Consider the following 9,381-nt stretch of genomic DNA (forward strand, 5'->3'; position numbering starts at 1 on the left):
GTTTATAATACCCATGTCCCCAAGAAAAGTCACCTCTTACCAAACAAACTAAAAACATCAATTTTCTAGTAAATAAATATTATTACTATACATCATGTCCTGTGCCTCCTATCAAATTTACGATGAAAAGTAAGTACAATTTACTAAGCATCTGTGATGTACTATAAAGCACTGGGGTAAGTGTCTCACGCATTTTACCCAACCTGAGCCCAGCAGCCAGCAAGACACCCCCTCTGTAAGGTGAGCAAACTGAGACCCAGAGTGGTTTAGTGGGGCTGTCCTGACTATGACCACCCAGAGACAAGTGCCAGGGTGGGGTTCATATTGAGGCTGCCCAGTCTCTAGGAATGACAAGACTATTTGTGCCTTAAATAACATAGAGAACACTTGCTAGTACCCCCCAGCTCAGTGGGCTCACAGAGCGGCAGTCCCAACACACAGATCTGCAATACCTCCAGCAGCCTCACATCCAGCCTCCTCAGGATCTCGGGACTGTCAAACTGGGCATTGGTGGCTCTGACTGCGGTTTCAAGAATTCCAGTCAAGTTATGTTGATACAAAGTCGTAGCTGGACGAGCAAGTTCTGGCCTTAACAATGTTTTAAAAAAAAATTAAAGAAAATGTTACTTAAGTTCTTAATGAACTTTTCAAAAACTTATAAATTATAAAAAGAGTTCAAATTATAAAAATGAAGAGACAAATGGGACCAATACTATAATGTGGTAAAATGTGGAAATAAAAGCTTCAAAGCATTAATTGCAAATAAGGTTTGCAAATTCTTTTGGAGAAGAAAACATTTAAAATCTCAAAAATATTTTGATTGAGCTTAAATTGAAAGTATGTAGATGTGCTATAGATGTTAAAAATCAAGTTTTCAAACTTAAGACTGGCCAATGAGTAGCATGAATTACTATAATTTCCTGTATAGTCCTAATGGGAGAAGAGGTCTTCATTAATTCTAAACAATTCAACACGTGGCTGTCAGGATTCTACAGGGCCAAGGACCACTGCATTATCAGCAAACGTTTCTTGAGGGTTACCGACACCTGCGTTTCCAAGTACAAAGCTAACATTTCTCAGATCAAGAGCTGACCAAGTTGGGAATGCAGCCAATGGTCATCAGGTGACATACACACTCTGTAAAATGCTGGGCAGAGACATGGCGAAGAAGACACACAATGTCACCTGTGCTGGAATAAGCCTGACGCAAGCTGGAGACAGACACACTGGTGGTGCTCCACTTTTATAAACTTAAAACAGAAACTTAAAACACACCTTCAAGAAGTAATACATTTTTCATTTAATAGCAAGAATGAGACACTTTAAATATTAAAATCTAGCACAAGACAGATACGGTAAGTCAGCTTCCCTCTAGCCATGCTTAACACCCACAGCCCCACGCCATGAGAATACCTCCCCTTTAAAGACTCATCACCACTCACCCTTCAAGCAGGTACCAACCTCATGACTGGCACTAACTTACTAGTAAGCCCTCCTTTACCTGCAGTGCAGAAATGCTACTTCAGGACATATAATCACAAAGCATCAATCTTTAGCAGATAATCGGCTCACAAGTGTGTAGAAGGTCAGCTATTGCTAGGTGTGCCTCGAAAAACTAAATTATTTTTCATATTGAAGACTGACTTCTGTTTACAAGGCAGGACTACAGGAGCACCTGTGTCTAAAGCAGTGGTTCTCAAAGTGTAGTCCCCATGACAGCAATATCACCATCAGCTGGGACTGACTAGAAATGCAAATTCCTGAGCTCCACCCCAATCAGCTGAGGGTTACTCTGGAGGTGGGCCAGCGACCCACCTCAACGGCTCTCTAGGAGAGTCTACTGCATGCTGAAGATTGAGGACCAAAGGCCTAAAACAATTGCTTGATTAGCACAGGCAGAATTTAAAGGTAAATTACTAAAGGGAACATTTAACTTATATTAAGTGTTGCAGAGGGAAATACCAAAAAATAGGACGTTTCCATTCTTATTAATGCCTGAGTGCAGATCCCAACCTGTGCCATGCCCACCCCTGGCTGCTCACTGGCCAGCACTGCCTGGGAGCCTAGCCTGGGCTGCACTCAGGATCCGGGTTGTCTCTGGAGCCAGAAGGACCAGAGACTCTGGACTAGAGCCATCTCTGTCTCTACTGATGCATGGGAGGGACATACTTTTAATGCTGCATGGAAGAGGCTAGAAGAAATGTCAGGGAACAAAATGAAAAGGGTAACAGTTTTGTTTTTCCTGGACTAGAGCCATCTCTGTCTCTACTGATGCATGGGAGGGACATACTTTTAATGCTGCATAGAAGAGGCTAGAAGAAATGTCAGGGAACAAAATGAAAAGGGTAACAGTTTTGTTTTTCCGTGAAACAAAGTTAACTAAAAATATGGAACCAAAAGTTTGGTTTTGAAAATTTTTCGGATTGATTTCAAACTGAAGCTAAAGCTAATTGTGGTTACACCATAAGCTTCTCACACTGCAAGACAAGAAGTGTCACAGCCTCACTTATGAATACAGCACAGGACAATGGTGCCCGCTGGCACCAGGGCAAAAACAAAGGGGCTTCTAACTTCTGAAACTTTCACAATTTAACCTTTCTAAATTTTATTTTTAAAATACACTCTGTAAGAATTCAACTTGTTTTCCTCTAAAGCCGTTTATTCTTTTAAACAGAAATTATAACTCTTTATCATGTTAAGTGTACCACATATTTATAAAAATCAAAATAGTGATGGTTTCTTACTTCAGCAAATCCATCAAGTGCCTTATAAAGTCTCCTTGACCAAGAAGCAAGTACCGCCTCATCGCCTGCATGTGGTCCAGCAGGCTGTATTTCTTACTGAGAACATCCAATAGATATTTGCTGGTCTCAAAATAAGCAGCATCAATTTTCCCCTGAAATGCATTTTCTAAATCTGTGAATAAATCTGCAGCTGTAAAGAACAAAAGGGAAAAACACACACCTGTATTTTAACAGAGGCACACTAAAGGCAAACGTACAAAAATCAGGGCCAACACCTGTCTACAGCACCCATGACAGACCAAACCCACAGTCCCAAGACGACAACTCTGAAGATGCTCCCACCCCGCTCCGTCCACAGCAGGCATCTGCGCCAACCGATGGGCTGCAGCAGCCTGCTCTTGATATCCACTATCCCTTCTGCACTGTCACTAACCTGAAAACTCACTGCAACACTCTGGCAACAGGGCAAGTCAGTGCTGACTGCCCCATACACACCAAGAAGACGCTGTCATAAATTAAGTCTCAAGACCAAAAGAAAACAGGTGACTGAGCCCTGTGAACTGAACAACCCCGTGTAGGTCAGGTGCTATCACACAGCCCTATCACAGCTTCACAGAGTGAACACTATGAAAGTCATGGAGACTTTCTAGACTGTCACCAATAAAGACACCTAACTCTATGCTGTAACATATGAAGAGAAAAAGTTTCCATAGCTTTATATACTGAGAAGAAATAGCATGTGGTGACTATGTACATAATAAAGCTTCTCATAATGCCAATTGACATTTGTATAGCACAAAACCAGTTATAAAATATATCTGAACATTCAATTTATTTAAAAACCACAATAACACTTGAGTTAGAAAATATCCCCGCACTGAGGAACAATCTAAAATTGAGAAATGGCAAAATGTTTGTTCAATGTTAAGAAAGAATAAGAGAGGCAATGCCTTTCAATTCCAAGTTTAAGTCTCTTCCTACTACCTAAGTTAACCAGTTTGAAAATATCAATAGACAGGATGGCATCAGCAGAGAAGATGACGGGGACAGCTGGACTCACTGTCACTGAAAAAAGTACTGGTAGTATAGTAGCAGCAGTAGTAGTAACAGCAGCAGCAGTATAATAACATTGCAGCAGCAGTAGAGATAGCAGAGGCAGTACTGTAGTAGCAGTGCAGTAGCAGCAGCGGTAGTAGCAGTAGTAGCTGCAGCAGCAGCAGCAGTAGTAGTGCAGTAGCAGCAGTAGTAGTAGTAGTAGCTGCAGCAGCAGCAGTAGTATTAGTGTAGTAGCAGCAGTAGTAGCAGTAGCAGTGCAGCAGCAGCAGTAGTAGTGTAGTAGCAGTAGTAGTGCAGCAGCAGCAGTAGTATTAGTGTAGTAGTGCAGTAGCAGCAGTAGTAGTGCAGCAGCAGCAGCAGCAGTAGTATTAGTGTAGTAGCAGCAGTAGTAGTGCAGTAGCAGCAGTAGTAGTGCAGCAGCAGCAGTAGTATTAGTGTAGTAGCAGCAGTAGTAGTGCAGTAGCAGCAGTAGTAGTGCAGCAGCAGCAGTAGTATTAGTGTAGTAGTGCAGTAGCAGCAGTAGTAGTGCAGCAGCAGCAGCAGTAGTATTAGTGTAGTAGCAGCAGTAGTAGTGCAGTAGCAGCAGTAGTAGTAGTAGCTGCAGCAGCAGCAGTAGTAGTAGTAGCTGCAGCAGCAGCAGTAGTAGTAGTGCCGTAGCAGCAGTAGTAGTACAGTAGCAGCAGTAGTAGTGCAGTAGCAGTAGCAGTGCAGCAGCAGCAGTAGTAGTAGTGCCGTAGCAGCAGTAGTAGTACAGTAGCAGCAGTAGTAGTGCAGTAGCAGTAGCAGTGCAGCAGCAGCAGTAGTAGTAGTAGCAACAGCAGCAGCAGTAGTATTAGTGTAGTAGCAGCAGCAGTAGTGCAGCAGCAGCAGTAGTAGTAGTAGCTGCAGCAGCAGCAGTAGTATTAGTGTAGTAGCAGCAGTAGTAGTAGTAGCTGCAGCAGCAGCAGTAGTATTAGTGTAGTAGCAGCAGTAGTAGTAGTAGCTGCAGCAGCAGCAGTAGTATTAGTGTAGTAGCAGCAGTAGTAGTAGTAGCTGCAGCAGCAGCAGTAGTATTAGTGTAGTAGCAGCAGTAGTAGTAGTAGCTGCAGCAGCAGCAGTAGTATTAGCGTAGTAGCAGCAGTAGTAATGCAGTAGCAGCAGTAGTAGTAGTAGTAGCTGCAGCAGCAGCAGTAGTATTAGTGTAGTAGCAGCAGTAGTAGTGCAGTAGCAGCAGTAGTAGTAGTAGCTGCAGCTGCAGCAGTAGTATTAGTGTAGTAGCAGCAGTAGTAGTAGTAGCTGCAGCAGCAGCAGTAGTAGCTGCAGCAGCAGCAGTAGTATTAGCGTAGTAGCAGCAGTACTGGTACCGTAGCAGCAGTAGTAGTACAGTAGCAGCAGTAGTAGTGTAGTAGCAGCAGCAGTAGTGCAGCAGCAGCAGCAGTAGCAGTGCAGTAGCAGCAGCAGCAGTAGTAGTAGCTGCAGCAGTAGCAGCAGTAGTAGTAGTAGCTGCAGCAGCAGCAGTAGTATTAGTGCAGTAGCAGCAGTAGTAGCAGCAGCAGTAGTATTAGTGCAGTAGCAGCAGTAGTAGCAGCAGCAGTAGTATTAGTGCAGTAGCAGCAGTAGTATAGTAGCAGCAGTAGTAGTGCAGTAGCAGTAGCAGCAGCAGTAGTAGTAGTAGCTGCAGCAGCAGCAGTAGTATTGGTGTAGTAGCAGCAGTAGTAGTAGTAGCTGCAGCAGCAGCAGTAGTAGTACAGTAGCAGCAGTAGTAGTACAGTAGCAGTAGCAGTGCAGCAGCAGCAGTAGTAGTAGTAGCTGCAGCAGCAGCAGTAGTATTAGTGCAGTAGCAGCAGCAGTAGTAGTAGTAGTAGCTGCAGCAGCAGCAGTAGTATTAGTGTAGTAGCAGCAGTAGTAGTAGTGTAGTAGCAGCAGTAGTAGTAGTGCGGTAGCAGCAGTAGTAGTAGTGTAGTAGCAGCAGTAGTAGTAGTGTAGTAGCAGCAGTAGTAGTAGTGTAGTAGCAGCAGTAGTAGTAGTGTAGTAGCAGCAGTAGTAGTAGTGTAGCAGTAGCAGCAGTAGTAGCAGCAGCAGTAGTATTAGTGTAGTAGCAGCAGTAGTAGTGTAGCAGCAGCAGTAGTAGCTGCAGCAGCAGCAGTAGTATTAGTGCAGTAGCGTGCAGTAGCAGCAGTAGTAGTAGTAGTAGCTGCAGCAGCAGCAGTAGTATTAGTGCAGTAGTAGCAGTAGTAGTAGTGCAGTAGCAGCAGTAGTAGTAGTAGTAGCTGCAGCAGCAGCAGTAGTATTAGTGTAGTAGCAGCAGTAGTAGTAGTAGCAGTGCAGCAGCAGCAGTAGTATTAGTGTAGTAGCAGCAGTAGTAGTGCAGCAGCAGCAGTAGTAGTAGTAGTAGCTGCAGCAGCAGCAGTAGTATTAGTGTAGTAGCAGCAGTAGTAGCAGTAGTAGTGCAGCAGCAGCAGTAGTATTAGTGTAGTAGCAGTAGTAGTGCAGCAGCAGCAGCAGTAGTATTAGTGCAGTAGCAGCAGTAGTAGTAGTAGTAGCTGCAGCAGCAGCAGTAGTATTAGTGTAGTAGCAGCAGTAGTAGCAGTAGTAGTGCAGCAGCAGCAGTAGTATTAGTGTAGTAGCAGCAGTAGTAGTAGTAGTAGCTGCAGCAGCAGCAGTATTAGTGTAGTAGTAGTAGCTGCAGCAGCAACAGTATTAGTGTAGTAGTAGTAGTGCAGTAGCAGCAGTAGTAGCAGTAGTAGCTGCAGCAGCAGCAGCAGTAGTAGTGCAGTAGCAGCAGTAGTAGTAGTAGTAGCTGCAGCAGCAGCAGTATTAGTGTAGTAGTAGTAGCTGCAGCAGCAGCAGTAGTATTAGTATAGTAGCAGCAGTAGTAGCAGTAGTAGCTGCAGCAGCAGCAGTAGTATTAGTGTAGTAGCAGCAGTAGTAGTAGTAGTAGCTGCAGCAGCAGCAGTAGTATTAGTGCAGTAGCAGCAGCAGTAGTGCAGTAGCAGCAGTAGTAGTGCAGTAGCAGTAGCAGTGCAGCAGCAGCAGTAGTAGTACAGTAGCAGCAGTAGTAGTACAGTAGCAGCAGTAGTAGCTGCAAGCAGTAATAAGTAGTGTAGTAGTAGCAGTAGCAGTACAGTAGCAGCAGCAGCAGCAGTAGTAGTAGTAGTAGCAGTAATAGTTCAGTAGTAGTAGTGTAGTAGTAGTAGCAGTGGCAGTGCAGCAGCAGCAGCAGCAATGGCAGCAAAGCAGCTGCCACAGCAGCCACTGCAGGAGCAGCAGTACTAACTTAATGGCAGCAGCGATCTTCATGCGAGGCACCTGTGAGAAGCCTCTCACGTGGGCACAATGTTCTCCAGACGCTACAGAAAGATCAAAACTCTAACATACTGCTCTTCTAGCTCTTCTTTCCTCTTCCACCTCTTAAATGTAGGCGTTTCCCAAAGGTCCATATTTGGATCATATCCATCCCTATTTCAGGAACTAACCTGGGGTCTATGCACCCCAAAAAAGCACACATAAATAAATCTGTGTGTGTGCAAGTACAAGTGGGCTGCGAGGGACTGAGGCTTTCACAGGACTGGAGACAGCGTCTGCAGCTGACTTCAGGGCTCCTGCTACACCATCCAGTCTCATCCTCAGCTATCACCATGCGGCAAGTGCTTCCCAAATCTCTATGGTCAGCCCTGATCTTTACCTAGTCTCAGTACAGCATTTCCAATACATGCCAGAAATCTCCACTAGGAAGTTCTCTCGACTTTTAAAAATCAAATTGCCCCAAAGTGAAAAACTTCTCTCCCAGCCCTATCTTTTTCCTAGACTGTCTGCCACCCCCCTCAGCCTAGGAGCTCAGGGTGCTGGTACCTTCTTGAACTCTCTCTATTCCCCTGCCCCTCCCTTCCAAAGAGCCACATCCTGTTAAACAACACCTTTCATTCCAGAAACATCCATAACTAAAACCACATCCAGTAACATCCCAGTCCATCTTATCAAGTTCTAGTCTCTTTCTCTTCGATCTACCTGTTGTGTCATTAAACAACCACCACCTACCGATACGGTTCTAACCATGCCATGTTTCTGCTCAAAACCTTGTTCTTTATTTTAGCTACAGGTTGAGCAGCCCTTATCTGAAACGCTTGGGCCAGAAGTGTTTCGCATTTCAGATTTTTTCAAAATTTGGTATATCTGCAGATATTTAACCAGGCAAGCATCCCTAACCTGAAAATCCAAAATCCAAGCCCTTATCTGAAACGCTTGGGCCAGAAGTGTTTCGCATTTCAGATTTTTTCAAAATTTGGCATATCTGCAGATATTTAACCAGGCAAGCATCCCTAACCTGAAAATCCAAAATCCGAAATGTTCCTTTCACCCTCCTGTCAGTACTCAGAAAGTTTCAGATTTTGGAGCATTTTGGATTTTGAATTTTTGGATTAGACATGCTAAAACTGTATAATGTTCCATTAAGTCAAATTCCTACTATTTCCTGCCCATGCTTGTGCTCGTGCTGTTCCCCCTTTCTGGGCTGTATGTTGACCCACGACCAATTTCCACCTCTGCCTCTAGGGTCAGTTCAACTACAACCTCTTCCCCAAAGCCTTCTCTGATGCCTTGCCTGAAAATTCATAATGCATCTGTACATTTCGTTTCATGGATTGTGTTCTACCTTTATTACTGATTGGCTGGTTATTATTTTATTGCACATCTCATCTGCATTACTAGACTAATAAGCTCATTAAAGGTATAGTCGTGTTGAATTCATATTATCTTTCCTATACCTACCACAATGTCCTGTGCAAAGAAAACTTTCTGAATGAATCAAGATAATCTAAATAGCAAATACAGCCAGGACTGGAAAGCTATAAACATAAGTTAGCCATACACAAATACCTTACTGAGTCTGGGGCTGGCAGCAAATGGGAAAAATGGGATCGAGTGGCAGCAGACAAGTGAGGGCAAACAGTGCAGCTCTCATGCAGGCAAAAGTTCAACACAGCATTCCAAATGCAACGAACACTTGCTAACGCCTTGTTCATTCCTGAAAAGCCTTTGGGTCCCAACCCACAGCTACCATTAGCAACATTTTTCCTGTATTTTCTTATTTTGACACACGCACTTTAACCACTAAAAAAAAAGTAATACAAATTTCTAAGAAGGATAAAATAGCCACATCTATTCCAATACCTAACTGTTTTAACTCTGTATAAAAAGGGAATTAAAATTTTACATAATAATAGTTACTTATATATATATCACCCTGTGTATTAAGGTGTTTTAGATGGTAATTCAGATAACCTGTAAATCCTATGGAATAAAAAATACTCTAAGCAATATATCTCATCACCCATCACCACCGTCATATTATCACCATCACCACCAACACCATCACCCCATCATCATCACCACCATCACCACCAACACCATCACCCCATCATCATCACCATCACCACCATCACCATCAACACTATCAGCACATCATCACCACCCCATCATCAGCATCATCACCATCACCACCAACACCATCACCCCATCATCATCACCACCATCACCACCACCATCAACACTATCAGCACATCATCACCACCCCATCATCAGCATCATCACCATCACCACCATC

The 9,381-nt window shown here is 43.8% G+C and overlaps 1 protein-coding gene across 1 annotated transcript in view; it reads right to left on the reverse strand.

Moving 5' to 3' along the window:
• The window catches only part of TUBGCP3 (tubulin, gamma complex associated protein 3), a gene marked incomplete at both ends in the record, with an annotated part of 58,553 nt that overhangs the window by 18,077 nt on the left and 31,095 nt on the right, over positions 1-9,381 (reverse strand). The window contains 2 exons of the mRNA XM_008593910.1: positions 453-588; positions 2,745-2,934. Coding sequence (XP_008592132.1) covers positions 453-588; positions 2,745-2,934 — 326 coding nt within the window. The remainder of the gene's footprint in view (positions 1-452; positions 589-2,744; positions 2,935-9,381) is intronic.

Source organism: Galeopterus variegatus, unplaced genomic scaffold, assembly GCF_000696425.1.
Source record: "Galeopterus variegatus unplaced genomic scaffold, G_variegatus-3.0.2 Scaffold9859, whole genome shotgun sequence".
NCBI classification, from domain to species: domain Eukaryota; kingdom Metazoa; phylum Chordata; class Mammalia; order Dermoptera; family Cynocephalidae; genus Galeopterus; species Galeopterus variegatus.